Source organism: Manis pentadactyla, chromosome 3, assembly GCF_030020395.1.
Source record: "Manis pentadactyla isolate mManPen7 chromosome 3, mManPen7.hap1, whole genome shotgun sequence".
Lineage (NCBI taxonomy): Eukaryota > Metazoa > Chordata > Mammalia > Pholidota > Manidae > Manis > Manis pentadactyla.
In genome coordinates this window covers 210,077,672-210,105,120 of record NC_080021.1, presented here as the reverse complement: position 1 = coordinate 210,105,120, position 27,449 = coordinate 210,077,672, and the positions used below count along the sequence as shown (strand labels likewise).

The 27,449-nt window shown below is 38.2% G+C and overlaps 4 protein-coding genes across 13 annotated transcripts in view; 3 read left to right on the top strand and 1 right to left on the bottom strand.

Annotated features, from left to right (window-relative positions):
* The window catches only part of RABGAP1 (RAB GTPase activating protein 1), a 163,965-nt gene extending 163,451 nt beyond the window's left edge, over positions 1–514 (bottom strand). For 5 of the 7 annotated variants that reach the window (XR_008996627.1, XR_008996629.1, XR_008996628.1 and 2 more), the window contains exon 1: positions 288–482. The gene's annotated coding sequence lies outside the window, so the exon portion shown is untranslated. Of the gene's footprint in view, positions 1–287 lie in introns of all 7 variants that reach the window. The other 2 variants (XM_057499007.1, XM_036914001.2) reach the window with 2 other exon arrangements.
* A 134-nt stretch (positions 515–648) lies between these two features.
* Positions 649–12,980, top strand: ZBTB26 (zinc finger and BTB domain containing 26). Of its 2 annotated transcripts, none has more exons than XM_036914019.2 (2): positions 649–746; positions 8,705–12,980. In XM_036914019.2, the coding sequence occupies exon 2, from the start codon at positions 8,715–8,717 to the stop codon at positions 10,038–10,040; it is 1,326 nt and encodes a 441-aa protein (XP_036769914.1). In that variant the 5' UTR covers positions 649–746; positions 8,705–8,714; the 3' UTR covers positions 10,041–12,980. The 2 variants fall into 2 exon arrangements, with proteins under 2 accessions (XP_036769914.1, XP_036769915.1); XM_036914020.2 differs by having other exon boundaries at positions 661–742.
* Positions 12,981–13,968: 988 nt separating this feature from the next.
* Positions 13,969–19,688, top strand: ZBTB6 (zinc finger and BTB domain containing 6). The gene is made up of 2 exons (XM_036914021.2): positions 13,969–14,100; positions 15,231–19,688. The coding sequence occupies exon 2, from the start codon at positions 15,240–15,242 to the stop codon at positions 16,512–16,514; it is 1,275 nt and encodes a 424-aa protein (XP_036769916.1). The 5' UTR covers positions 13,969–14,100; positions 15,231–15,239; the 3' UTR covers positions 16,515–19,688.
* Positions 19,689–20,603: 915 nt separating this feature from the next.
* RC3H2 (ring finger and CCCH-type domains 2) overlaps positions 20,604–27,449 on the top strand; it is a 59,367-nt gene continuing 52,521 nt past the window's right edge. Inside the window, exons 1-2 of one of the 3 annotated variants that reach the window (XM_036914026.2) lie at positions 20,604–20,875; positions 27,083–27,380. In XM_036914026.2, the coding sequence (XP_036769921.2) occupies positions 27,150–27,380 (231 nt within the window). In that variant the 5' untranslated portion in view covers positions 20,604–20,875; positions 27,083–27,149. The remainder of the gene's footprint in view (positions 20,876–27,082; positions 27,381–27,449) is intronic. The other 2 variants (XM_036914025.2, XM_036914023.2) reach the window with 2 other exon arrangements.

Genomic DNA, 27,449 nt, shown 5'->3' with positions numbered 1-27,449 from the left:
AAAATACTAAAGGTTTCGATCGGCAAAACTGATGATGTAGTTCACCAACACAAGGACTACAGGGGATAAGAAACAGGTCTTGGATGAACCTGAGGTAATTAAAAGGTACATTAACACTGGGACAAACAATTGGAGATTTCTTCTAGGCAGTTGGCGGTGGAGGTCAAGAGAGCTATCTGGGCTAGCCAGTGATTTGTGAATGGTGAGCACGTTGTATAACGGAAGCTACCGGATTGCAAGAGATCACTGGGACACACCAACATCCAAAAGTGAGGGGAGTAAACCACCTTCTGACTTCAAGGCTCCAACGCCGGGAGTCCACATGCCCAGGCGTGAGGGACCTACCGGGGCTTAAGTGCGTAAACGCACTTCAGGCCCATTCATGCAGCAAATGGTCGAGGCCCAGCTCCAGGGGAACCGAGGCGCACAGGGCCTGGGCCGCACACGTTAAGTGACCGTCGCACCTCTGTGTCGCTGGCGGACACCCCTGAGCAGCAGTACGCAGCACGCTGCACCTTGCCCACAGTGAGGAATGTCCCTTTCCGGGCCCCGTCGCCCTCCAAGCCTTCCGATTGGTGGAGAGGACCATGGGACCTGGAAGTTGTCTTTGTCCGGTGAGGGCTGCCCTTCCGGTTCCGTTGGGTCCCCCTTTGGCTCCGGTTCCCTGCCCCTCCCCCTTCCCGGAGCCCCGAGGGGCCGGAGCTCCTGGCGGTGCCGGATCCTGACGGCGGCCTTCCCCCGGGTCTGTAAGTGCGGAGGCGGCCGAAGCGCCGGGCAGGGGTACGGGGTGTCTCAAGAGGAGCCCCCTTGGGGCCCTGGATTGGCCGGGACCTGTACTGGGATGGGCCGAGGATCTGGCCTAGGCCCGGAGGAACTTAAGGAACCTTTGGCCCATCCCACGCTGTGCCCCGCCCCTTTCCCTTCCCTGCTTCAGAAGTGGGGAGCCTAAGGATGCCCCACGGACCTCCTCCAGGGACCCCAACCGAGGGTCCCAGTTGGCTTGGACGCCCGACTCTGGCATTTCATAGAAAGTGCCAGAGCTGAGGCCCTAGGCCTCAGTGACAGCCCACGAGAATCACTCTTTGCCGGGGTTTCCCAAAAACTGGCTACTGGCCACAGCACCTTTTATATTACTGGCGCTGTGTGAGCACTGGGGATTAGATCCAGTTTTTTCAAGGTTGAGCGTGGGAGCTAGATATAAACAAGTAACTGCTCCTGCTATATATATCAGTCATATATGTGTGAACTCCCCAAGGGGCAATTGCTGGGAAGGCTGAAGAAATAAAGTGATGTCTGAATTATTCTTGGAGAGGGTGAACTGGAGAAGAACTTTTCAGGCAGAAGAAACAGTTGCAAGGCTGTAAACGAATGACTGAGCATGACGTTTGTGAAGAGGTGGAAACTGGGGGGCTTTTTGTGCATAGGATGAGATATGAGACTGGAAAAGCAGAGGTCCAGGTAAAGGTTTAACCTTAGAGGAGATGGGTAGGTTTTAAAGAGTTTTAAGCAAGAAACTGATACGGTCAGATTTGCACTATAGAAAGCCATTTTGATGTGGAGGTTAGCCTATAGGAAAGGAATTTCCATCAACTGATTCTGGACTCTTTTAACTAACATAGGTACTCTTATTAGAGATTCTTCTGAAGGTGTAATGGGGTTGGCCTAGTAAGAGTTAGTAAGTCCTGAAAAGGAGTTATGACTGTTATTACTGGAAAGAAGGCAAGTATACTGGAGTCAGTGGTATCAAGGCTCTATAATAAATTGGATCTTGAGGGTGAAAGAGGTAGCAAACCTGATTCCTAGGTTTTAAGCCTTTGGTATTTGAAGAATTTTATGCGCCATTATCAGTAATAAAACCATAAACTTACTGTAGACTACAAACTTATTTTTTGGACATCTTGAGTTACAGAACTAATAGATGGCCACATGAAACTGTCCAGTATAGAGCTGGAAATGCAGATCTGCAGCTCAGCCTCAATGTTGTGGCTAGAGGTAAAGTTTGAATCACCAGCATAGAGGTGAAAGCAATGAAAATACTTGGCATCAGGAAGGGAGTACTAAGAAAAATGGGAATATTTCGGGGAAAGGCTGCATTTATGAAGCAGGACGAGGAATTATGGTAGTTGCAGAAACAGAGTAGGAGATAAAGTATAAGAGTGCAGGGTTCCAGCAACCAAGAAAACCCAGAAATCAAGAGAAGAGAATTTTGACAGTCTTCTGGAAAAACTCATGCAGGGCATTTGGGGAATGAGGGGAGAAAAAAAGATTGCATTTCTTTAGTAAGAGATTATTAATGACCTTTAGAAGACAATAGAATGATGAGGTAATGATATATGAAATAATAGAGAACTCAACTGGTTTGGTGTTAAATGAGAATGAGAAAAGGCCACATGTGAAGGATTTCAAGGAAAATTGACAGGCTTTGTTAATTTACCTAAAAAATGCTTATAGAGTGTATTCCAGACACTGTTTTAAACTATTTAAAATACTAACTTACTTTTAATTTAATTTAAAAATTAATTTAATTCCCTATAACAATGAAGTAATATTACTATCTGACAGATGGGAAAACTGAAGCACATACATGAGTTAAGTAACTAACTCAGGGTCATACAGCTACTGAGTCAGGGTTTTGATCCTAGGAAATATGTTTCCAGAATTAATGGTGTTACCCATTGCACTAAGCAGTGATGAGAGTCAAAAGAGTGGGAAAATTTTAAGCAAAGATAGGTTCATTGAAAAATAAAATGAAAGGCTTGGAAGGAGATCCAGATGGAGAAGAAGGTAAGTAATGGATTTATGTTTGTGTTAAATATATATTTTTTATTTCTTCTTAGATTCTCTTCCAGTCGGTGCATTTTAGGTCAGTTTCTTTCACAATTAGGTCAATTTGTATCAAGATTCCATCTATCATGTATTATTTATAACTGAGTCTCCTCTTGAGCTTCAGACCCTCTTCCAGCTAGCTAATGGATCCTCCTCTTGGTGTCATGTAGGAGCCTCTTGGCTAAACATTTTTTAAGACCAGACCAATGATCATCCATCCCCTCAGTGTTCCCTCACCTATTGAATGACTCTATGAAAGATGTGCAGTCATTCAAACCAAGTATCGTGGAGTCATCTTGAACTTTCCTCTTTTGTTCCCCACATTGGTCACCTAGTCCAGCAGTTCTTTGAAATATCTCTCAAATCTCTTTTCCTCTATCCGTATTATTGTTGTCAATAATCAGAACCTCATTGTTTCTCTCTTGATCTGTCAGACTAATAGCGTACTAACAGGTTTCCTTGCCTCCATGCCCACTGTTCTCAGAGCCTTTCTCCATTAACTTTTATTTTTGACTTACTGACTTTTAGACAGTGCAAGAGTGTAGGCATCAGGCATTTGAAGTGATAGAATAGTAACCTAGGGCAAGTACTTTTGAGTAGCTTAAATTGAGGTTAAATTTAGTTAAGGCTGGCATGAGGATGGGAATTTAGGAATTTTTAGAGAAGGTAATAAAAATTGAAAAACCAGGTGGGCTCTCTGAGGAAATAAGCCTTGAGAAAACATAGCAAAAAATCAAGGTGTAATCTTTGAAGGATATGCTGACTGTTACACAATTCAGTGAACACTTGAGAAACAAAAGAATGGTGGAACAGAGGCCAGTAGTTAAGTAACATGCCCATTTCTCTACAATAGTTTAACAGAATGAACTAGATCTATATTTATTCAACACATATGGCTCTCAAAAACAGTAAGTGAAAAAAAGTAAGTTACAAAACACAATAGAAACTATTTTATTTTACATTTTCTGTGGCTAGGAATATAAAAGTGTTTTAAAAAGGGTGGGAAGGAAAATCATAAAGGACCAAACTTAAAACAAACTGAGTACTGAGAGGAAAGCGGTTGGGAAAGTGGTTTTGTACCTAAGCTATGATGTTGAAACATTGTACAGGAAGGATATATTTCTTACAATTAAAGGTATATATTACTTACAATTAAAGGTAAACAAAGTCAGAATTTGGAGAAGGTAGTGTCATGAAAATTACCCAAGGCAAGAAAAAGATTGAAGTTTATAGAAAAAAAGTTGTAGTCTAATACACCTCTTTGAAAAATGGAATATGGTGTTAGTAAAAGACAGTTTTTCAAGTAGTTGTGAGTGCTAAGTTGAACAATAAGGGCACTTTCATGAGGTAGATAGAAAAAGACTGACATACAGCTTGGGAGTTTATTGTATGCAATAGAAAATTTTCCTTATTGTATTTGTATGTCATAATCATATTTTGTAGTTATTAGAGTCATTTGAGATAAGAAAATTTGGTATTTTCTCACAGCCCATGGCACAGCAGTGAACATTGTCCAACCTAAAATATTCACTGATCCGTTTTGATTACTCTTGCTTGAACAAAGGGAAATTTTCAAATCAGTTGGCACATTTTTATGGAAATAATTATGAAAGAACTGCATAATAAAGAGAAAGTGAACTTAAGTAAGAATATTCCCATTACATTGATATTTGAGAAATGGGTCATTCAAAACTTGCTAATAAACATTAAACAGTATTCAGATTTAATTGTAGTAATTTAGGCAATAGATGATAAGGACCTGAACTATAGCAATGACAGAATATACAGAGAGAATTTAGAACACATTCTGAGGAAAGAATCAACAATCAAAGAAACAACAATCAAAGATTGTGGTCACTAAGTATTATACCTGATCAGTTCTCTACTTTCATTTACTGGAAGCTCTGCTGTAAGGTAGAATTATGTGAGTGATTTTTATGAAAATTATGAACAATTTCTACTGTACTTAGGAGTTAACTACAGTTGGGGATTTTGAAATATATTCATGATTTCCTTTTATTTGCAAATGACACTAAGTTTCATTCTGTGAAGATAAATACACAAAAGATGGAAAAATAAAGTTTAAATAGGTGTGAAGGGAAGGTAAAATAATAAAGAAATTGAATGTAATCAGGAATATGACTAATAATACATAAGTAGCTTACTATTAAATCCTCTAGACTTGACATAAATTTGGCTTTAAGTTGTACTTTTAAAAAAATGAAACTTTCTCTGATGCACGACTAACTACACAAAAGTATATAAATAGTCAGTGTACAGCTGACTGGGTATGAGGAGGGAAATCTGAAGTCACACAGCTAACGTTATCCATAAGGTAATACTTCAGCTAGCCTAGTTGTTTCATACGTGGATTTTAGCATCATGCATCTTGGGCACAAGTTCCAGCTCTAACACTTAACACTTTCCATCTCTCTTTAAGTTGAACAAGTTCTTTATATTCTCAAAGCTTGCATTTCCTCATACGCAAAGTGGGGATGATAAAACTACCTCACAGGGATTTTTGGGAATTAAGTGGGTCAACTTATGTAAAGCACTTAGCACCAGAGCTAATACCCAGGATTCAGTAAAGAATAGCTGCCACTTCTCTTATTCTTAAATTAGGCCAGTTCATAAGAAACACAATTACTCCTTTTTATTTTGACTTTTTTTGAAAGTCAAGAAAGTTACATTCTTGGTTTATATTGTCAAAACAAACCCTTGAGAGAAATTTTCCCCAGGGCACCCAAAAGAGGATATCATGATAGTGAAGAGCATCTCTACAATAGCTCAATAATAATTTCATAGGGACTTTTAAGAGTTAATTATTCTGCTGGTTTTTGTGGAATGGGTGGTGTAAAAAGTAACAGATGGGCCTTGCCCTCATAGAACTATACAGGCCTTTGAAAAGAGGAGCTAGTGACAGGAATCAATTAAAGGGTAAACTGTGTGGCCTGGAAATAAAAGTATATCAAAGGGAGACAAAAGAGTGGGCTGACACATATTAGAGAAAACAATTAATTAATTAAACAGAATCAGTTTTCCTGACATTCTTGGACTGCAGCAAACAAAAGCAAGCCCTTTCTTGGGATACCTGTTGGGCTGCTCCTGATGGTATGTTTCTTGAGACTGGTAAGAAGTTAAGTGAAACTGTAATCTAGCTTCTCATCTTTGGAGCTTCAAGGAACAATTATCCCTGAGGCTAATTGTTTAAACATTGTAAGTGCTGTCATATTGTAGATGGAAGCAATTAGTGCTCATTTTGGGGTGTGAATATGAAAATACTGACCTGAGGGTAGATTTAGGACAAGCTACACTAAAAAAGAATGCCCCTTTTGTTTGACCAGTTGAAACGACAGTTATTTTTATAATTTCTGGTTATAAATTGGGACATTCACCATTCCAGAATGAATATATTAAGCTATTGGAATCGCTGAAACTGAACAGTGATAATACAGGTTTGTTGCTTTATTGATATATCCCCTATATGTACTAGACATTTGCTGTTCACCATCTTTTCTCTGATGCTACATTTGCTTCTCTACACTCCTCCTCTCACCTTTATTGCAGTTACTCATGATCTGTACATTCAGAATGCCATGCAAGGGAAAAGCTTATAATTTAAGTAGGTACATTTTTGTTAATATACCTATGCCATCCCAGTTCTCTTTACTAAATTTTACCTCTCATTCTATGCTGATTTCATGCAGCTGAACTCCTTAGAACCTTTACCGGTACATTCTTTTTCCTTCTCTGTATCCAGTCAGTTTCCAAGGTCTTTAAAATATCTTTTGTTGTTTTTCCTTGCTCCTTATTCCCACTTTCATTCCTTCTCAGGCTTTCATGGCCTCAGACCTTCTACAGACACTGAGCTGGTTGGCCTCACAGCAGTTCTTCCTTCTTTCCACCATCAAGCAAATCTTACAAGGTTCAACAAATGCCGCCTGAGCACCTGCGTGTGTTTAGTACAATATTAAATGATGGGAATACACACCAGTTTTAACAGAAGAGGGTTTGGCCAGTACTGTGGCTGCAGTGAGTAGAATTTGAAGCAAAAGAAAAAAGTTTTGCCCTAGAAGATGCAGGTTCCCAGCATTAGCCCCATTGCGTAGGATGGAGATGTTTCCCTCAAATGCCATGAAGCTTACAATTTGGCGGGGAAATACAGTATTTAATAAAGTACTTTGACTGTTGTTAAGTACTATTCTCTGGGTTCAGGAGAGAGAACTGCTCTAGTCTAAGGTTAGGGAAGGGCCTCTCAGGAAATAAAGGAGACAGAATTGGCTAGGAGTAATGTTCCAGACTAAAATAACTGTGCTAAGGCTTGGAGTGAACAAAGAGCTATCATGCAGCAGGTATGAGAAGAGCAGTGTAAGAACTAGACTCTGCCATCAGGAGCTGGTATTCTATAAGCCTTTGTAGGTCAGTATTATAGAAGATAAGACTATAAAGATTGAGCTTCAGAGTCAAGATGTTGCCGAGAGCACCCAGTTGTCTCACGATTCTCAACTATGGAGCTAATAAATGCATAAAGTTCAAGGTGAATTTATTGATCCACTGAGATTGTAGAGCTATTTCTCAAGGGTAAACTTCATAACACTACTGATCTCACAGAAGACTGTTATGTAGACAGAGAGTGCCAGTTTATTATTTTTGCAATGACTTACAGACTAGAATTATCATGTGGGCATGGCTAATTCTTTCTTACCTTGGCAAGCCAAGTTACCAGAAAATCATTTGGAGAGTATGGAATTAGAACATGAGGACTTTCTCCAAAGGAATTGCTATGTAAAGGGACAAATATGCAGAGTTTTGACAAAGACACCTTCTTCTGTGGTTGAATGGGTTATGCTAGTGTTTACCTTAGTTATTGTTAGGTTTATTTAATCAGTTTATACTCAAGAGGTTAGTCTATAGCTAGGAGTTAGTGGGAAATCATGGGAGGATTCTAAGCAGGGGTTGGATATAATCACATCTGTGCTTTTGAAAGATGTCTTGCCATGATGTAGAAGTTGGATTAGAGAAGCTGGAAGCCAAAGAACATTTATGGATAAGTACTAGTAATCCAGTTGATGAGTAATGATGGATAAATTGGGATAGAGAACAGAATCTAGTAGGGATTAATTAGATCTACCTTCCTTCTACTTAGATTCTCAAGTGGCTCATCTGGTTTTTCTATATCAAATATTTATTGTCTGTATCAAGAAATGTTTCTTTAGAGTTTAGATTTGTACCCAATGCACAGGATAAAGACCTGTGCCTTTGACACAGTCTGAAATAAACATTGTTCCTTTAGGTCTGTGACTTTCATTTTGTCACAGAAATACTTGTATGAATAAATTCCCATCAGTTTCAAAAGAGGAGGGTTTACTCAGAAATGGGGCAAGCAATTTTGAGGGCAGTACTGTAAAATACAAAGCAAAGGAAAAGAGTTTTGTTTTTGAAGAAGTAAGTTCATAGTATCATGCAGAAGAATATAGTTAGGTTCATTAACACTTGTTGGGATGTTTCACTTTGTTTTTGAAACCTGATAGAATATTCATTTGAGAAGCAAAAACAAAATGCTCTTGAAGTAACTTGACACTGTTCTTGTATTAAGTTGAATGTGAAAAGTCTTGTGAGTCTTGTAAAAAGTTCAATGAATGCCAAACTATTTACACTGATACAAGTACACAATCATTACTGCAATTGATACTTGATGTTGGTGAAGAATAATTTTTAACAGCCTTTGAAAGCTGCTAGCTTCCTCTTTTAAGGAAAATTGCATTCAGATACATACAAAGAGATATGACAACACAAATTTGGTTTTGGAAGGAAAATCCAGGTTTCTTAATTGTTTGAATTTTCTTAAATTCATCCTTTTTACATTTCTGTTCTTTAGGTCTGCCAAAATGTCTGAAAGATCAGATCTCCTTCACTTCAAGTTTGAAAATTATGGAGATTCAATGTTACAAAAAATGAACAAATTAAGAGAAGAGAATAAATTTTGTGATGTTACAGTTCTCATAGATGATATTGAGGTACAGGGGCATAAAATTGTGTTTGCTGCAGGTTCCCCCTTCTTAAGAGACCAGTTTTTACTGAATGATTCCAGAGAGGTGAAAATCTCCATATTACAGAGTTCCGAAGTGGGGAGACAATTGCTCTTATCCTGTTATAGTGGTGTGCTGGAATTCCCTGAGATGGAACTTGTAAATTACTTGACTGCTGCGAGTTTTCTTCAGATGAGCCACATTGTAGAACGGTGCACGCAGGCCTTGTGGAAGTTTATAAAGCCAAAACAACCAATGGATAGTAAAGAGGGATGTGAACCGCAGAGTGCTTCTCCCCAGTCAAAAGAACAACAGGCAGATGCCAGAGGCTCCCCAAAGCAGGACTCACCTTGCATTCATCCATCTGAAGACAGTATGGATATGGAGGACAGTGATATTCAGATTGTTAAGGTAGAATCTATTGGGGATGTGTCAGAGGTTAGAAGTAAAAAAGATCAGAACCAGTTTATTTCTTCTGAACCCACTGCTTTACATTCATCAGAGCCCCAGCACTCCCTGATAAATTCAACTGTGGAAAACAGAGTAAGTGAAATAGAACAGAACCATCTCCACAATTATGCCCTCTCCTACACAGGCAGTGATAATATCATCATGGCCTCAAAAGATGTCTTTGGGCCTAATATTCGAGGTGTAGACAAAGGCCTACAGTGGCATCACCAATGCCCAAAGTGTACCAGGGTGTTTCGTCACCTGGAGAACTACGCCAACCATTTAAAAATGCACAAACTCTTTATGTGTCTACTCTGCGGCAAGACTTTTACTCAGAAAGGCAACCTTCATCGACACATGCGTGTGCATGCCGGCATTAAACCTTTCCAGTGTAAGATCTGTGGGAAAACCTTTTCTCAGAAGTGTTCCTTACAGGATCATCTTAACCTTCACAGTGGAGATAAGCCCCATAAGTGTAACTATTGTGACATGGTTTTTGCACATAAGCCAGTTTTGAGGAAACACCTTAAACAGCTGCATGGCAAAAACAGCTTTGATAATGCCAATGAAAGAAATGTGCAAGACCTCACAGTGGATTTTGATTCTTTTGCATGTACATCAGTCACAGACTCTAAAGGGTGTCAGCCACAGCCTGATGCAACACAGGTCCTGGATGCAGGTAAACTGGCCCAAGCTGTCCTGAACTTAAGGAATGATAGTACATGTGTGAATTGAGTAGGGGCTTTATGCTCACAACTAGAACTGACTGAAAATATGGCAGTAGTCTGTGTGAGTCTTTTCAGGAGTGATTTTTGCTAGTTTGACTTCTCCAAAGCCTTTGTGTAAGTTGTAGGGGTGAGTCAAAGCACTAACAAGCCAGGCAATTTACCACTTGGAGTGGTCTTGCCTGTCTTTTGCCCTCTCCATTTCTGTTCTGAATTATTTATCCTGTGATGTCTGTTTTCCTTTCCCATGGAGATTCCATGTGTCTACCTAATGTTGACTTATGTCTTAGACTGACATTATTGTAGGCTTTTCACTGGCACATTCTGAAGATACCAACAAGATAATAATGTCACCTACACTCCACAAACATGCTTTGCCAAGAGATGTGAATACTTTTTCTTTGGCAGAAAATAGGTTAAGACACAAGGTGATACTGCTATTGGCCTGAATATGTGATGGAACTTCCAGTTGCCTATTGATAATTTATCAATGTCTGATAATTGAATGAGTCTGCTTTCTACCACTTGTACACATCTTGTACCTGGCTATAAAGAAGCATTTTGGGTTGTTCTGTACTCTTTTCAATAGTATTATGGCCCAACTGCATGTCATTGAAATGTTCCCACAGACCAGAGTACAAATCTTTTTCAGCAACATCTGCAGACAGTTGGGAGTCACCATGAGGAGCATAATCAACAAAGGATAGAAGTGCAGTTGTACAATAGTTCTTACCTAGAAGGTTTTTCCTAAAAGAAGCCAAATGCTTATAATTAACGTGTGACTTGCTGATGCTTTTGAAGTCAGGGTTGCTCCAGGCCCACAAAAAGAGCTAAAGTATAATGGTCTCTCTAAAAAGGAACTATTTGTGAGTCAGTCTCTGGACTTTGAAGAGATTAGCCATCACAAAGGTGAGTTTGACCTTCAGAGTTTTGTCCACTGTACTGTAATAATAGTCTCTGAATTTTCATTTCCTTGTGTACCTTAATTTCAAAAATGGATGAAAAAGAGGGTCACAGGAAGAGCAATCAGGTTTTTGCCTTCAGATATTCCTATGAAGGTACCCAGTACCACCTTGCCACATTTGGTAGATTGCTAATACAAAACTGATCTTCCAATGCATAAAGCAAAACTGTTTTTCCTAAAGCACGTTATAGTTCAGAAATAAATTTTGAGTCTTACTAGTTTCTGACCTACGAGTTAGATTTAGGTAATATGAGTGTTAAAGAGTCTTTAGAGAATCTTAAGAGGTAATTTACTCCACCTTTTTTTTTTTTTAAGTCAGGGTAGCCAAAGCCGTAAGAGTTGGCCTGGACAAGGTTGGCCAAAGTAGCTAAGTGACTAAATATGACCTAATGCCTCCTCACTTTTCACGATCTCTTGGCTTTAAAAGATCTAATACATGATCAAGAATACATAAGCAAAAAGCTCCTAGTTTGTGTTTCACCTCTGTGAAACCCAGTAGGCTTTCTGAGACAGCCTGCATTTTGCAAACAAAATATCACAGAAGGATTTGTTTTTGTTAATTATTTTTGGCTAGAATGAGTATTATTACATTCTTCTCAAGCAAGTGACTAATTTTGTAGGTGTTGGTTAGGGAAGGAAGATACAAGTAAGAATAATATAGGAAGGATCCAGATGTGGAATGATTTTGTCTGGAAACAGTGTTCATTTAGTTTCCATCAGGACTTTGTTTTTATTTTTGAACTATGAGAATGCATGTACAACAAACCAAAAATTACATTTAACTTCTGTAGTCAGAATCTTAAAAAGTTGTGATTTGGTGCATTTACATGTGATTCTGACTTGAGGTATAATTTCTAACTTTTGTTAAGATTTAAAATAATAATAAAGTTGAGTGACAAGACCAATAGGTATGTCATACCTAACATCACTCATTGTATGGTCTAATGATGCTGCCTAACACTGATTTTTTTATATGATCCAGCCAAAGAGTACTAATTCTATGCAACGGTGAGACACTAGCATGTTAATGAACGTTTCACTATTTTCTCTGGATATCATTTAATCACAGGGAAATTGCAAATTGGAGTGCTTCCTTGCTTATATTCATGTCTTGTTTATGTTACTGGTTTGAAGACTAAAAGGCATGGGTTCAAAAAAGATCAGTCTCTGGTTGGAGACTATTCCTGGCTTCATTTCAGTCACTCAAGAAACATTTATTAAGCACCTACTGTTGCTAGGCACTATGCTAGATACTAAGGATATGAAGGTAAGATTGCTATGGTCCATGCCCTCACAGAGCTTATAGTATCATGTGGTCTAATGAGATAAAGTATTAATTTGATATCATTCTAATAAAGAAAACTGCCTTGCTTGCTTTGATCAGTTAAAACCAGCATCTTGATGGTTTTGTATCAGTAAAATTTCTCGTTCTCACCTTTTGCAGCTGCAAACCACTGAAGTAATTTACAGTCTCCTCCATTTCTTCTGTTTCTGTGAGATATTTTCTTAATTTTGGTGGGACTTAACTTTTCTCCTTTGTTTATACATGTTTCTTAGCTTGTATCGCAAAGTGGTCAAGTTACTGAAGTCAAATACATTTTATAGGGGAAGATGACTTTCAAAACTAGTCATATTCTTGTAGAGGAGGGAGAGTTTTTAAAACTTTGGTCATTCAGCATTTGTATTTTATGGATCCCCAGGATAACTAAAATGGAAAGAGGACTTTTACTGTAGTTAGGTTTTTAAAAAAATTACTGTCACAGTTATTTATTTATTATTTAATTTTAAAGACAAACTCCAAACTGAAGCGGCTCTGAGGTAAATCAGATGTGGTTTTAATTTGTTTTAGTTTCTTTATTGTAAGATCGGTAAATGGAGGGTGACCAGTGTCACTATTTCTAAAATAATGTCCTAAACAAACAACCCAGAACATTTTATTTCAGCTGGTGAATAGCTGTTCTAAATCTGTTGTATGTTAGACATACTGTGAACTACCTCTTCACTTATTATGGGGAAGTTTCCTTAATAAAAGTGTGACAATTAAAGTTCTGGTGTGAGTGGTTTCTTTTCTCTCTCTCCTCCTTTCCTTTTAGATTGCCTGAGTTTGACTACAGGAATGTAGGAGTTTCACTCCTATTCTTTAAAATAAGTATTAATAAAACACCTTGGCTTGAGAAGCAAATCTGAGTTAACCAGGGATATAGGGTCAGTGACTTAAATGCGACCTTGTTAACTGTGGATGTAGGGCAACAGCTTTCAGAACTGGTTCAGACATTCCTTCATTTGGCAAATGCTTGATGCCTATTAAGTGCTAGACTTCAAGAATGCAAAGGTCGGAAAGTCGTTGTCCCAAATACCACCTCTTAGAGGGGACACATTTCATTACAGGTAGGTAAAGTAAGTGCAGTACTGTTTACTGGGCCCCAACTAGTGCTGAGGCAGTTCAGGATGGTTTCGCGGATTTCTGAAGGGGATTTTGAAAGTTAAAGGGGAGGAGGGACTGGGTCTGGCGGACGAGGAGAGAGGGCCGGCCAACAGTTTAGAGGGCCTGAGTCGGCCTGGGAACTGGGGCGGAGGAGGGAAGTGAGGGGGGAGGCAGAGAGAGTGCCGTGAGACTTTGAGGTCAAGGCCAGATCCTGATGGGGTATTAGCTTAGCAGTCTCGAATACTGATTGCTACGGCGGTCTCTCCTTAACTCCACCACCCCTACAAAGGCAGGGGGCTCACTAAAGAGAGAACCCAGCCCATTATAATCCGTGGGGCCTCCCCGTCGTCTCAGCGCAGCGTTCTCTGATAGACCCCCTGTTTCCCAACCACAGCCTGTTTGCTATTCGGACGTGGGGGAGAACTCACGAAGGGGAACGGCTCGCGTGCCGAAACTGGAAGACGAGAGCTGGGATTTGCCGGAATTCGGTGCCTTTCTGTCACTCCAGGAGCGGGGGGCGTCAGGCCGGGAGAACGTCTCGGGATATCCTTCCGGCTCGCTCAGCCCGCCGCAGCGCGGAGGAAGGCTAGTTGACACCGGATGTGTTTCCTCACAGGCTGAGTCCGCCTTCCGGCCTGGGCCACCGCTGCCGCGGAACCTCGGCTTTAGGTTTCTGAGTCGGTGAGTAGGGGAGTTGGATCCCCGGGCAGGTGGGAAGCCGGCGGAGGAGGAGGAGGACGAGAGCAGCTAGGCGCGGCCCGGGAGTGGCTAGACTGGTGCTGCGACCACCTGGCCGACAGGGCCTTAGACTTGGCCGGCTCGGCTCGGGAAGACCTGTGTGGCGAGCTGGAGGGTCTTCAGGCCACCTGGGATCCGGATTCAGTTCATCAGATGTCCTCAGTTGCTGCTGCTCTGTGCCGCGCGCCCCGTGCCCGCCGAATGAACTAGGTGGACCAGACACCGTTTCGTGATGCTCTGGGAGCAACTGACTCGGGGGTGGGGGTGGGGAGCCAGGAGGAGGAGTCACTGAAGTCTTAATTGATTTGGGGCCCTAAAGGAACCAATTCACTAGCTGGAAAAAGGAACTCGAAATGCGAATATAACACATGCAAAGGTGTATTCGGGTCTTCTTGTCTGGGCAGTGGGGAAAATCTCACTATGGAAGGAGCTTCGATGAAATAGAGGAAAAATAAAATCGTAAAGGTGGTTAGGACCAAATCGTGAAGGATCTTGTATTTGATAAGCTTATGCTGTTGATGGAGAATGTGGAGCAGAAGTGAAACTTTTTTTATAGTTTTGAAAGATGTTGATTCTGATGGCACTCAGGAGGGTAGTTTGGCATACAGGGGAGTGTGATATCAAGGAGAAGTGTTGGAAGACATCGCATGATCCAGGTGAACGGAATGAGGACCTGCGGTAGTGCTGGGGGTCGGAAGTTTGGAGAATACATTAAGGTTTCTAATTTGGGAAACCAAGTTAAATCCACTTGGTAGTGGGCATCAGCAAAGTTCCTGATCGCAAGGTACATAAAATTTAGCAAGGAGAAAAACATAAAAGCTGTTTTAAAAAATATGAAAGTGCTGTAATAAAAAATAGGGAAAATGTGCCACAAGATCATCAAGGAATGCATTTTGATTTTCTGGATTTTGAGATGATGGCATGGGGATTCACTTCCTTACTATCCAGATTAGGATTTGAGCCTCCTTTTACCCAATTCAGGCTGGGATTATTTATGTGTTTGTTTTTTTCTATCACAGTGTAGGAAAGCATTCCCTATCCTAACATCAATGTTTGTGTTTTATTTTGCTTAGATTGTGATCATGGCTGCTGAGTCTGATGTTCTGCACTTCCAGTTTGAACAGCAAGGAGATGTAGTCTTGCAGAAAATGAATCTCTTGAGACAGCAGAATTTATTTTGTGATGTTTCAATTTATATTAATGACACTGAGTTTCAGGGGCACAAGGTGATTTTAGCTGCTTGCTCCACTTTCATGAGAGATCAGTTTTTACTCACGCAGTCAAAACATGTCAGAATCACCATCTTGCAGAGTGCAGAAGTTGGCAGAAAACTGCTGCTCTCTTGCTATACTGGGGCACTTGAAGTTAAGAGAAAAGAGCTTTTGAAATACTTGACTGCTGCTAGTTACCTTCAGATGGTTCACATTGTGGAAAAGTGCACAGAAGCTTTGTCAAAGTACCTGGAAATTGATCTTTCTATGAAAAACAACAATCAACATACTGACCTTTGTCAATCCTCTGATCCAGATGTTAAGAATGAAGAAGAAAATTCAGATAAAGACTGTGAAATAATTGAAATTTCAGAAGATAGTCCTATAAACATAGATTTCCACGTTAAAGAAGAGGAAAGCAATGCTTTACAGTCTACAGTAGAGAGCTTGACATCAGACAGAAAGGAAATGAGGTCACCAGAGCTATCTTCAGTAGATGTAGGTTTTAAAGACAATGAAATTTGTATTCTCCATGTGGAATCTATCAGTACTGCTGGTGTAGAAAACGGGCAATTTTCGCAGCCTTGTACCTCTTCAAAAGCAAGCATGTATTTGTCTGAAACACAGCATTCACTGATTAATTCTACGGTTGAGAGCAGAATGGCAGAAGATCCTGGGAATCAAGGTCAAGGCTTATTTTGTGAGAATACTGAAGGAAGTCATGGCACAGTGAATGAGATTCAGAATCTGGAGGATGCTTACTCACTAAGGCACCAGTGCCCCAGGTGTCCTCGAGGATTTCTTCACGTTGAAAACTACCTGCGCCATCTTAAGATCCATAAACTGTTCTTGTGCTTACAGTGCGGGAAAACATTTACACAGAAGAAAAATCTCAACCGGCACATTCGAGGGCACATGGGCATACGACCCTTTCAGTGTACTGTGTGCTCGAAGACATTTACTGCTAAAAGCACACTTCAGGACCACTTAAACATACACAGTGGGGATCGGCCATACAAATGCCACTGTTGTGACATGGATTTCAAGCACAAATCTGCCCTCAAAAAGCACTTAACCTCTGTCCATGGCAGAAGCAGTGGTGAGAAACTACCTAGGCATGATCTCAAAAGGCAAAATCTACTATGATTAGAATTCCACCTTGCTCTGTAAGCCTTATTTCATTCTGTTAGGCAAGTCTGTCTGTAGAAATGCAGCATTTGTAATGCATTTCTTCCCTATCTTTGGGTCTTATTTTTGGTCGGCCTACACATGTTATTCTTCTTGAACTTCTACTGCCGGTTCCAAAGTGTAGGAGACATGATAAAGCTGGTGAGATGCTATCTCATCTCAGGCATTATATATAAGTCCACACACTATAAAGAAATAATGGTCCTCACTCAAATATTTTGATTCTAGTGACAGAGGATCCAGCAGTATTTCCAGATTCTGATTGTGAGTCTCTGGATAATTGATAAGTGTAAAATCCAACCACAGAGTAACTGTAATGAATTGGAATAGTGGGAAGAGAAAACAAATTTTAAAACACACTATTATCCATTTTTCTTCACTTTAAGAACAGATAGGACTAGTGAAATCTTTTTTTTAACCAACTGCTGTTGGCAGGTACCTGTTTTTATAAACTGTAAAGGAACACAATTCAAATTAACTTAGGAGTAGCAGATTTTTCTTACACATGAGCTAATATTCCTTGAAATAATATTCCCATGAGTTGTGAATATACATATTTTAAAAATAATTGGGCCCAAGTTTCTTTTTTTTCTTTAAATATAGTTGCATTTAATAATTTTGTGGCCAGTAAATTATACCATTGGCATGAAGCTCTGAAAAACTACTTAGAAATCCCAGCTTTACCGAAGTTATTTGTTCTACTGTTCCCTTTTCAAATTTATTTTATTTCTTAGTTAATCTATAGTAAAACTGACCTTTATTTTTGGTGTACAGTTCTATGAGTTTCAACACACACACAGATTTGGGCAACCACCTTTGCGTTCAGGATACAGAATGTCCAAAACCCCCTTATGCAGCCCATTTGTAGTCAACTACTCCTATCTCTAAACCTTGGGAACAGTTCTCCATTGTGATAATTTTACCTTTCTGGAATGTCATAGATGAAATCTTACAGTATGTTCCCCTTTGAGGTGCTTTTTTCACCCAGCATAATAATGCTTTTGAGATTGATCCATGTGTGCATCAATAGTTCATTCCCTTTTTTATTTTGAAATGGCAGTATAAATTTTCTTGCTGTCACTAGATGAACAGTTTAAATATGGGTAGTTATTAGCGTTCTTTTAATGATCACTAACTTCTTTCATTTACATTATCGCAACTTGCATTCACTGCCTGTTGACCTAAAGCCTAACCAGATGTAGAATTTTAGTCTGTTATTTCCAGAAGTGTGCCAAAAGCTAAACCATGGCTGTATGGTTATTTTACTCAAATTATTTCAGATTGTGTTATGAGCCATTGCTCTCTGATATCCCTGTGTACAAGTAACACAAAACTTTGTTGTCATAACAAAGATTAAAATAAATTGCAGGGCAAATCATATTCTCTAAAATACAGGAACTACTTTTAGTAAAGAAGCCTTCCTGGATGCATCTTACTTTTCAAGATGTTCTATTCCTCTTCTACTCACCTCAGCTATATGTAGAATTTCTGATATATTTAGTTTCTGTTGAAGCCCTTCCACATTTTAAAATGTAATATACTTTGTACCATTTAGAAGAATTTTGTGATGAATCACTTATTGTTATAAATATTAGATATCCTTTTTGTGATGCTTTTGTGAGAAGTACACTCTCCATAGAATTTTCACTCTGGGAGAGACTTTAAAGAATCCAGCTCTCATAATAGGTAAAGCCAACTTAATGACTAGTGACATTGGGCAGGTCACCTCTCCTTGTACTTTTCTTAAATTTATATATAAAAAAATAGCTTTGATCTTGATACTTTGTAAGATCATTTCCAGGTCTAAAATTCTATTATTTTATATTTAAAAATTCCTCAGTTCCTAAAAACAGAGAAGAAGGAAAAGCAAGAGAGGAGAGTTTTGTGTCTTTATGAAATATTACTATTTGATTACTTCATCAGAGACAGAATTTTTCTAAAATGAATAGTGTTTTTCTTCCACTGGAGAGCATGATAGTATAACACTTAATTTTCTTTACTGTTTGACCTATGATTGGCCATTTTTAGGTATGGAAATATTTCCCTTTCTGAAATAGTTTGTGATTGCAGGATTTTTCTTACTTTTGCTTCCTAGGATGAAGGTTTGTGGGGGAGGGATGGCCAATGGAAGGGAGGGTAAAAGAAAAAGTGGTTTTTTTAGAAACTGGTATCTGCTATCTTTGATGTTTGAAAAAAACTATGGTTGAACTATGTTTTATGTGTGCCTTGTAAGATTCTTGTGAATTTTTTTGTATGCACTTTGGAATTTTTGCTTGGGGGAAGAGGTGTTTTTGTGAAAGTGATGGTTGTTATTTATTCCAATTTAGTAGCAGAGGAATCTCAAAACATTCCTAAGAGAGTGTCTGTTTGCATGATGTGTATAAGCAATTTCAGGAAAATGCAATTTTTTTAAATGCAGGTATGACAAAGTAAAGTGTTGAATTTACTCATTTCAAACATTCACTTTTAGTTTGTGTTCCTGATAATGTTGGGAAAATGCAATATGTTTGAGTTCAGCCTCTTCATTTATGTATAAAAGATTTTGGAAGTGTAGTTGTTACTTTGGTATAAGAGAAAAATCCTTGCCGTTTTTCCTGAATGGAATTATCCTATATGTTTACATAGGAATAATAAACGAAATGGGAATGGAGAGCTTTGTGTGTTGTCAACATCTGTGAATTTTAAAGAAGCAGAGTATTTCTCTTGGCTGCCCATTTAATCATTCATTCAAATATTTACTGAGTCCTTACAATATATACTTGTACTAGAAATTATATATACAGACAAAAATCCCTACTCGTGAAATTTATATGCTAGTGGAGGAAAACAAACAGTAAATAAGTAAAATTGATGTATGTCTGATTTTGAAAACTGAGTTGGAGAAAAGAAAGTGGGAATAGGGAGCACCAGGGATGGAGAATTGGGATTGTAATTTTAAATGTGGTCAGGCCACTTTTGAAAAATCTTGGATTATGTACCAGTGCCTGGTGAAATGGAAAACATGTATATACACCGTCACTGTCTAGTTGAATGGAAAACAGCGAACCCAATGAACCATTGTTGGGAACCTTTCTCTTGAATTAGCACTTATTTCATAAAGAGAATAAAAAGGATAAAAATGCATGGAAAAAAGCCTTTGGTGTGGCTAATGAGGATTAAAAAAAAAAAAGTTTCCCTATCATCTAGGTAGTAATTACCATATATATGTTTAAGCTTGTTATAGTTAAAAACTACTTTTCCATATGTCTCCTAATTGGTGGTGGGTTTATAGATGCTTTTCTTGGACATCTGGTTTTATATTGGGATGTGCCTTGAGTTTAATTACAATTCATGGCCACCTTCTTCTCTCTCTTTTTTCAGTTTCTTATCAGTAAAAAAGAGTATATAGTATCTGCCTTTTAGGATTATTTTGGTAAGTGAAATATAAAACTAAAAATACTAGATCTGGTACATAGTAGTCCATTAAAGTTAATCCTCTTATGCTTATTCCCAGTCTGTTTTTTCATCTACAAAAATAATTTCTACCTTGCACTTCGCTGTGAGAAATCTCTCAACATTTAATGAGATTAATGCCAGAATTTGTGCTTGAATTTTGATTTTTGAGAAGCTTAGCGTTCTCTTTAATAAAGCAATAAGGTGTTAATGCCTGTCAAACAAATGCTTGCTTTAAGTAGGGAGATTGCTTGGCACCTATGTTGAAGGATTAAGGGTTCAGGTCAGCATTTGATTACGGGAGAGTGAGTATAGTGTAATTCAAATGTGTCAGATTATGCTCAATGGATAAAATGCTTTTCAGGAGGGAAGTCAAACAGGCTCCAGGCGCAGATGAATGTGCAAGGAGTTTCCCATCAACCCCTTCGTTTTGTCTAGGCCGCCTAGTAGAACCTCCCACAGTGCTCCGGTGCTCCCAGTCACGTGATAGGGGTGGTTCGGCTCGACCACAGGCAAGCCGATGCGCAGTCCAGGTGGCGGGGATCACGACGCTTCATTTTCACCTCCCCCCCCCCGCTCCCGGTCTTGCGTGACCTCGCGTGAAGTGGAGAGTATCTTCTCGCGAGAGCTAGTCGAGATCCCTCCAGGTCCGCCTCCGTGGTGAGAAGGAGGAGGAGGAGGAGAAGGAGGTGGAGGGAGGAGGAGGAGGCCCCGTCGCGGCCTCCGCCGCCGCCAACGGGGCTGTCCCTGTAGCTCCCGATGGAGTTTGAGGTCGTGAAACCGCCGCCGAGCTCTGCCCCGGCGAGACGAGGCGCCTCCGTCGCCGAGCCGCGCCGTCGCGGGGCTCCCGGGAGCGGCCCTTAGCGACCCCGCCCGGGCCCCCTCAGGTAGGGCGGGGGCGGGCACGATGCGGCTCGGGCCCCAGCCCCGGGTCCCTGGTCCCCAGCGGCCGGGCGGGAGACCGATTTCGGCCCGGGGCCTGTGCGCTGTCGTCGCCGGTGCTCCGAGGGCTGGGAACCGAGGGCCGCACCTGACACTTGGACCGGGCCAGGCGTCCGGGCCCTTAGGAGGCCCCTCACCCTGGTAGAGCTTTTCAATACTGAGCGCCCGGCGCAAATGGCCACCTCCCTTCGACACCGGCCGAAGGGACGCCTCTGACCCATAAGGAACCCACCCAAGCAAAGGCCAGGTTTCCCTTTTCCTTTTTTACACCAGTTATTTAAGAGGGGATTTGGAGGAGGTCTTCGAAACCAAGTCTTATCCTAGCTTTTGGCTTTCTGCCCTGGGGCTTCCCTAGATTCTAGTTGGTGGAGGCAATCTGAGTTGTAAATAGGGGCCCTGGCCAAACAATGCCCTGGGAGAGCTTAACCTCCTGGGAGGGAGATTGCCGGACCAGAGTAATTGCCCAGTGGATGTGGCGGAGCAATGGCATGAAACACGGCCAGGGAATTCTACTATGGCTTTCTTCTTTCCCTCTTTCATTTTTCCTTCTTGGGGAAGCCTCTTAAGGAGACTCTTCCACCATCTTAGAAGAACGGTAGAAAGCATCTTTGTTTCTTAGAAACAGCTTTACTTTTCTCTATCCTTATCTTTCAGGAAAGGAGAAAGCTATATGATAGCTGTCATTTCCATCCTTCGAATCACGAAAGAGCTTGAGATACGTGCAGAAAGAACCTTGACACCAAAATATTCTCAAGTAATCTCTGACATAAAGTAGATCTAATCTCGTAGTTCCCAACCTGTTTTTTTTTTTTATTACCACCTAGGTTCTTTCTTTTAATTCCCTCTCTCTCCTTACTTAGCCTTTTCTTTTTAATTCCTATATTCCTCCAACCCGCTGTGATTACAATGACTTGTATCCCAAATAAAGTGTTTAAGTTATCGTTTTTCCATTTTTTGTATTAGTCTAACTTTTAAGTTGCAACAGGAACTTTTGATTAACCTGAGAAAGCTAATATTGCTACACTAAATTTTTATGACTTCGTCGGATAACAAAGAAACGCTATTTAGTTAGCCTGTGCAGCCTTTTTATAGTTGATATACAAATTCAGTTAAGGTTTCCTGCAACATTAAGAAGAGTTTATGGATTCTTCCATTATTAACTTCTAGTATCTGTCTGAAAAGCTACATCACCATTGTAATGTAACATCCCTTTCTTACATTGTTTACTTTAATAAACGAGTCAATTACATCCTGTTAAAGACCATTTTTGTTGATTTGGAGATTCATGTTTTCTAGTTTTAAGAGTTTGAAAAATTGCTGGAAGGACAAAATATTAAGCATATTCCAGACATTTAGAAAAAGCAGATGTTGTAATTCAAATTGGCTCCTGTTCTTTGAGGATTTAATTGCAGTCATGTTCATTAGTGGGTCCTTTGAGCTACTCCTGATCTGTTTTTACTGTTGTGTAAACCTGCCATGTAAGAAGATGTATGTCCTTTGTTCATATAGTTTCATTAAGTCACTTTCTGCTTTTGTAATTTGCTGTCTTCAGTTTGAGAATGTTTGAGAAAAATTCTATTTTGGGGAAAGCATTTTTCTTTACACTGAGTTTTATGTTCAAAGATAGAACTTCTGCAGTGTATGCAATATTTCAGAATGCTAAATAAACTTATAAGGTCTTACATAAGCACTTACTGTTTTGGTTGGACTGGGTTGAAGTTTCATTTTCGAGTGATGGAAAAAGGAAGCATGTGGTAAAATAAAGCTCGCTGAAAATTAAAAATAATGTCTTGCACCCAGTCTTATAAATGTTGGTATATCTTTATAGTCCTCAGGTTTTCTAGTTTTATGAAAATCCCCTTAAGTGTAGGTGTGACTTTCCCCTTACAATTTTAATACAAGTTAGTTTTGAGTATTACGTTATAATTTTAAGTACTCTTGAGTTGCCCTGTCCAATTCTAGCCAGTAGACAAGTGTGGCAATTGAGCGGTTGAAATGTAGATAGTGTGAATTGAGATGTGTTCTAAATATAAAATACACACCAGATTTCAAAGATTTAGCCCCAAAAAAGAATTTAAAATAATATCATTTGTATTAATTACATGTTAAAATGATATTTTGGATAGTGCTAAATATGTTACTAATATTAATTTCATCTGTTTTTCCCTTTTTTAATATGACTACAAGAAGATTTTAGATTTCCTGTGGCTTACATTATATTTGTTAGCTCTGTTCTAAAGCATCACTACTCTTGCAAGAAATAGATTATCTGAGTAAAAGTAGATATATGAAAACCAAACATTTACTGACAGTATTCTTTTACAGTCTAAATATTCAGAAGGTTAAGGACTTTCGTAATATGAAATATAAAGATACCTAGTTGCCATTATTTGATAGGCAGACGTGAGTAAGTTATGTCTCAAAGGATTTTTCCAATCTGGTCATTAAAGAAGCTAAATTTTATTGGTTATATTAAAACAAAAAATTTTCCTACTACTGTTCTGTTAGAAGACACTTTTATAAAAGTTAAATCTCATGCTTATTTGAGTTCAGCCCCATAGTGGATTTAAGAAATAAAACTTGAGACATGTACCTTTCCTAACTTATGCTAAAGTCAAATATAATAGTGATCTTTACAGTTGTAATTCAGTTCCTTTTTCCAGTCCTTTTGATAATGTTTGCGTGCTGAGTTGTAGAGCTTACAGATCATTTGCACAGGATTTGTTTGTTTGTTTTATAGGTAAACGTTTAAATTGTACCTATGATGCTTTAAATATAATTTTTGAAGTCCAAAACTAATTATTTTTAAGGTTTCTTAATTGTGAAGTACTTTTATAGTCCCTTTCAGAAAGTAGCTTAAATTCAACACATGGTTGAAAAATGAAAACAAAGAATATTTTAATTAACAGACCTGAGCCCCAATGTTTACATCTTTATAAAGAGAATTGTAAGGTTTTATATAGTTTTTTACTGTATTGTAGCAAAAAGGGTATAAACTTTATTCTGGCATTTTAAAAGCAGGTGTTACAGTTCTGAACTGGCTGCCTAATATCATGGTGGACTAATAGAAAATGAAAGTACTTAGCTTGTGTGGAGTTTGCTCTTAGTAAAGCAGTTTGTAATTTGCATCATATGTACGATGTCTATTACTCTTCTATTTTATGACTTAGTATTCATCCCTAGCAAGGAACTTACAGCCTGAAAACTTGAGTAAGAATCTGTTTAAGGTCCTACCTATAATTTAGCTTTTCTCACTCTTATGCTTTATCTTGTTATCCTTTTTCAGTTTTAGTAACTAGTAATTGAAATTAGTTATTACAAATAATTTAACTAGAAATTTTCTTAAATAGTCCCTTTATATATCTAGAGTTGTAGGTCTTTTAATCCACTTTTCTCAATTTGAGATATTTTGGGAGTATCTTTAGGATGAATACTTAAGTGTTAACCACAAATGTTATTTAACAATTTAGACTTCCAAAGATTAAAGTAAGTTATTGGAATGTATTAATATACATCTAGAATTTTTATGTATCAATATACATTCTTAGCTTGTTGTGGCTCATTTAGATGCTTTTTAAAAATCATAAATGATTCTATAGCATCTTACTATGCTGATGGACATTGACTGTAATGGGGTATGTGGGAGAGGCTTGATAATAGGGGGAGTCTAGTAACCATAATGTTCAAGTAATTGTACATTAATGATATCAAAATAAAAAAAAATAAAAAATAAATCATAAAGACAGTAGACTATCATTTTTGATGATTTTTAAAACTAGGTAAATATTTACAAAGTGCTTTTTTTAAAGGAGTGAAAATCCAATTTTGTCATCACTAATTAAACATTTTAGTGAACTATATAAGGTTCTTGTGTGTTTTAGGTAAAATTTTGTCTTAATTAGGAGTCTAGACTTTATTGATAATGGTACTGAAGAAAAACATTTTAAAATAACCAACTGTTCCTTTATTTCATTGTACAAGGAAAATGTAATTCATAATTTTCCTGTCAGAAAGTTGGAATCTGACACATAGCAGAAGGAAAATTTGGCAGGTACTGCCAAAATTTTTCCTTTTCTTTTAAAGGTATTAATTCAATTTCTGCTAGAAATTAAACTTCTCAGCATTAATTATATTAAAAACATCTGATGTACATAGACCTCGAAACACATATGGTATATTTGTGAAACTATTGAGTATATTGTGGAATCATTTGAAAATCTTCAAAATTATTAGGTGAAAATATGAAAGCATTTTTTATTTTAGTTAAAATTTAAATGGCTTTTTCCCCTAACTAATTATTTTTAATGTAAAGCATTTCAAGGTGATCTTGGAAACCTAAATAAGGAAAGAGTATTTGTACTAGCTTCCTGTTACCCAGTGGCCTGTGATACCCTAACCCATAGAATTAGCATTGTGAAACAGGTGGCCATTATGAAAAATATAGATGCAGTATCTTGTTTTGATAAATATTTTATCGGTTCAAGTTATTAACTAAATTTGGGCTTTCAGTAATAGATTTGAGATAAAATTCATTCTTCCTCAAAGGCCTTTCCCTTGTATAGTTCTGCAGCTTAGAAAACTGAATATAGACAATGGTAGGTTCATGGACCTATGTCCAACTGCTTAGTGCTCATCTCTAAAGTTGGAAGCAAATTAGCTGGCTTTAAGACTGAAAGCATTAAAAGCTGTGGCATTGTAAGGGTGAAAGGTGCAAAATAAATGTAACTTTTAAGATTTAGCTAGTTTAAAAATAAAAATATTAGATACCTTGCATTAGAGCTCTTTGAGGAAATGTTTGAATAGTTCAAATATCTTATTGAATGTTTGAATAAGATATTTCTTAAAATACTAGTTTTTGTTAACATTAAAGCATGATAAAGACAAAGAAATCTTCATTTGGGTGTGGGAATATTGGAGTTATATACCTTTCTGTCCTAAATGTGACTACATTTGAAACATCTGATTTCTGTGGAGCTTTAACATATTGGGGTTGGTAAACATTTTTATGAAATAAAGTATTGGCTGTTTAATTGTCCTAAATACCTAGATTTCTTGTTCACCAGAGAGCCTTTGTTAGACTTATGTAAGTTTTGAATTGGAAAATATGAAAAATGTGTGAAATGTAAGGTGTTTAAGTTAAGTATCTAAAGATTATAAATTTGAAGACAGTATAGTTTTGATACTAAATACTTTATTAAAAATGATGGAACAAACATTTTAATTTTAGGAATAAGGAAACATTCATTATCATGTTTTCCATGTGCCTTTTAAACATATACACATATAAAGATAGAAATTTACATTTTGCCTTTTTCTCTTTAGAATTATTAAAAGAGAATATTGTTTTATTCATCTGTATCTTTCTAATTGGCCCTGACTGTTTTTAGTAATGTATCTATATATCAATCACTAAATGATACTGTTTGTCAAAAGTATTATAGGGAACCACATTCTACATTTGTAAGACAAAATTTCCTTTTTTTTTTAACTTTGGGCACTATATTTTAATGTCTGTGTCATTCTTTCACTTATGGACAAACAGCTCTGTCATCACAATATTCTCTTAAACTTTGATTTTCAGCACCCTAATTAGCCTGGTCAAGCCCTACGAGTGACTCCTTTTTTTGGTGAAGCTGCCGAGTTGAACATACCCTTGACTAACTTGGTCATTCAGGTGGCAAAGCTGTTTATTCACACTTAGCTTATTATGATATTTGGATCAATAGTTTCCAAAGTTCACTAAGTCTTAGGCTGTATCTTAATGTAGATATGGGAGTAGTAGATATTCAAGGGAAACAATTTAAAAAAACAAACCAGCAATCCAAAGTAATTTGTGTTTCAAAACATAAAATGTGTAGAGTTAATCTGCTTATTTGATGTGGTCATTAAAAAAAAATACATGAAAACTTTTATGACTTACATGAGCAACCGATATAAATGTTTAGTTCAAAGGATCGCTGTTAAGATATTGTTTGTGAACAAAATTTCAGAAATTTAGTTTAGCAAATAGATTTAAAGAAAAAGACATCCAAAGCATATGAAATTACTGAAAAGTGTTTAGGTTTTGAGTCTGTGGTGATTGACTTACATAGTTAACTCTGGAAAGGTGAATGATGAATTTGTAGTTAACTCTTACTTTTGTCCATTTCCAGCTTACAAAACACTACCCAGCAAAATAATGATCTGCTAGACTGCTAACCTGAACATCCAGCTTCCACGATGCCTGTGCAGGCAGCTCAGTGGACAGAATTTCTGTCCTGTCCAATCTGCTATAATGAATTTGATGAGAATGTGCACAAACCCATCAGTTTAGGTTGTTCACACACTGTTTGCAAGACCTGCTTGAATAAACTTCACCGAAAAGCTTGTCCTTTTGATCAGACGGCTATCAACACAGACATTGATGTGCTTCCTGTCAACTTTGCACTGCTCCAGTTAGTTGGAGCCCAAGTAAGCTTTGATGATGTTACTAATTTGGAATAAATTATAGGACTTTGTTCGTTAAGATATACAAAGTGT